Here is a 719-nt window from a genome sequence, read left to right on the forward strand (position 1 = left end):
GGACCCCCAAAACATTAACTCTCCTTTCTCTCCACAGATGCTGCCAGACCTTGCTGGGATTTTCCAGTCATTTGTATTTTAAACCTTTGTTCTACATCAGAGGCCCAACTGACAATATCCATGGCTCAGGGATCTTCTGTTTGGTAAGAAACCTCTTTTGGAACCTACGTTTCCCAGGCCTGACATGGTGACAATATTTTTTCTCCCTTCATTGGGTAATTGAAGCCTCTTTTTAACCTTATGTAGCCAAACTGGACTAATGACGGCGTGAATACCCAGAGGGCAGCGCGAATGTGAAACCGCCCTACACTGACAATAGAAAGGAGGGCTACGCACGCGCAGCTCGGAGGGTCCCTTTTTTGTTTGGACACCGCCACGATTAAAATAAAGGACGGAAAATCTTCAATTGAAGAAAGGAGGCGATTGGCAACCAGTGTTTTACGGTAGGTGAGACTTTGAAAAATCATGTTTGCTCCTGTAAAGGGGTGGGTGCTGGCGTTCGCCATCTTGCTTTAGGGCAGCTTCCAGCTCCCACAGTCAGCAAAGGTATTGAAGTCGAGGGACACCATCTTTGTTAAGGGCAACGGCTGCTGGTGGCCATCTTGGTTAGGCGTTCGAGCCCAGGCGATTTGGAAGCGATGATGCCAAAGGGCGGCCATCTTTGTGCAGGTAAGCGACCACCGGCATGCCGCAGGGGATCATCGCACTGAGGGAAAACA

At 49.4% G+C, this 719-nt stretch overlaps 1 protein-coding gene across 1 annotated transcript in view; it reads right to left on the reverse strand.

Annotated features, from left to right (window-relative positions):
• Positions 1 to 574: 574 nt before the first annotated feature.
• LOC125488370 overlaps positions 575 to 719 on the reverse strand; it is a 5,528-nt gene continuing 5,383 nt past the window's right edge. The window contains exon 5 of the mRNA XM_048621369.1: positions 575 to 706. Within this exon, the coding sequence (XP_048477326.1) occupies positions 575 to 706 (132 nt within the window). The remainder of the gene's footprint in view (positions 707 to 719) is intronic.

The sequence above is a fragment of the Rhincodon typus genome, unplaced genomic scaffold, assembly GCF_021869965.1.
Source record: "Rhincodon typus isolate 14 unplaced genomic scaffold, sRhiTyp1.1 hic_rhity00000579, whole genome shotgun sequence".
NCBI classification, from domain to species: Eukaryota; Metazoa; Chordata; class Chondrichthyes; order Orectolobiformes; family Rhincodontidae; genus Rhincodon; species Rhincodon typus.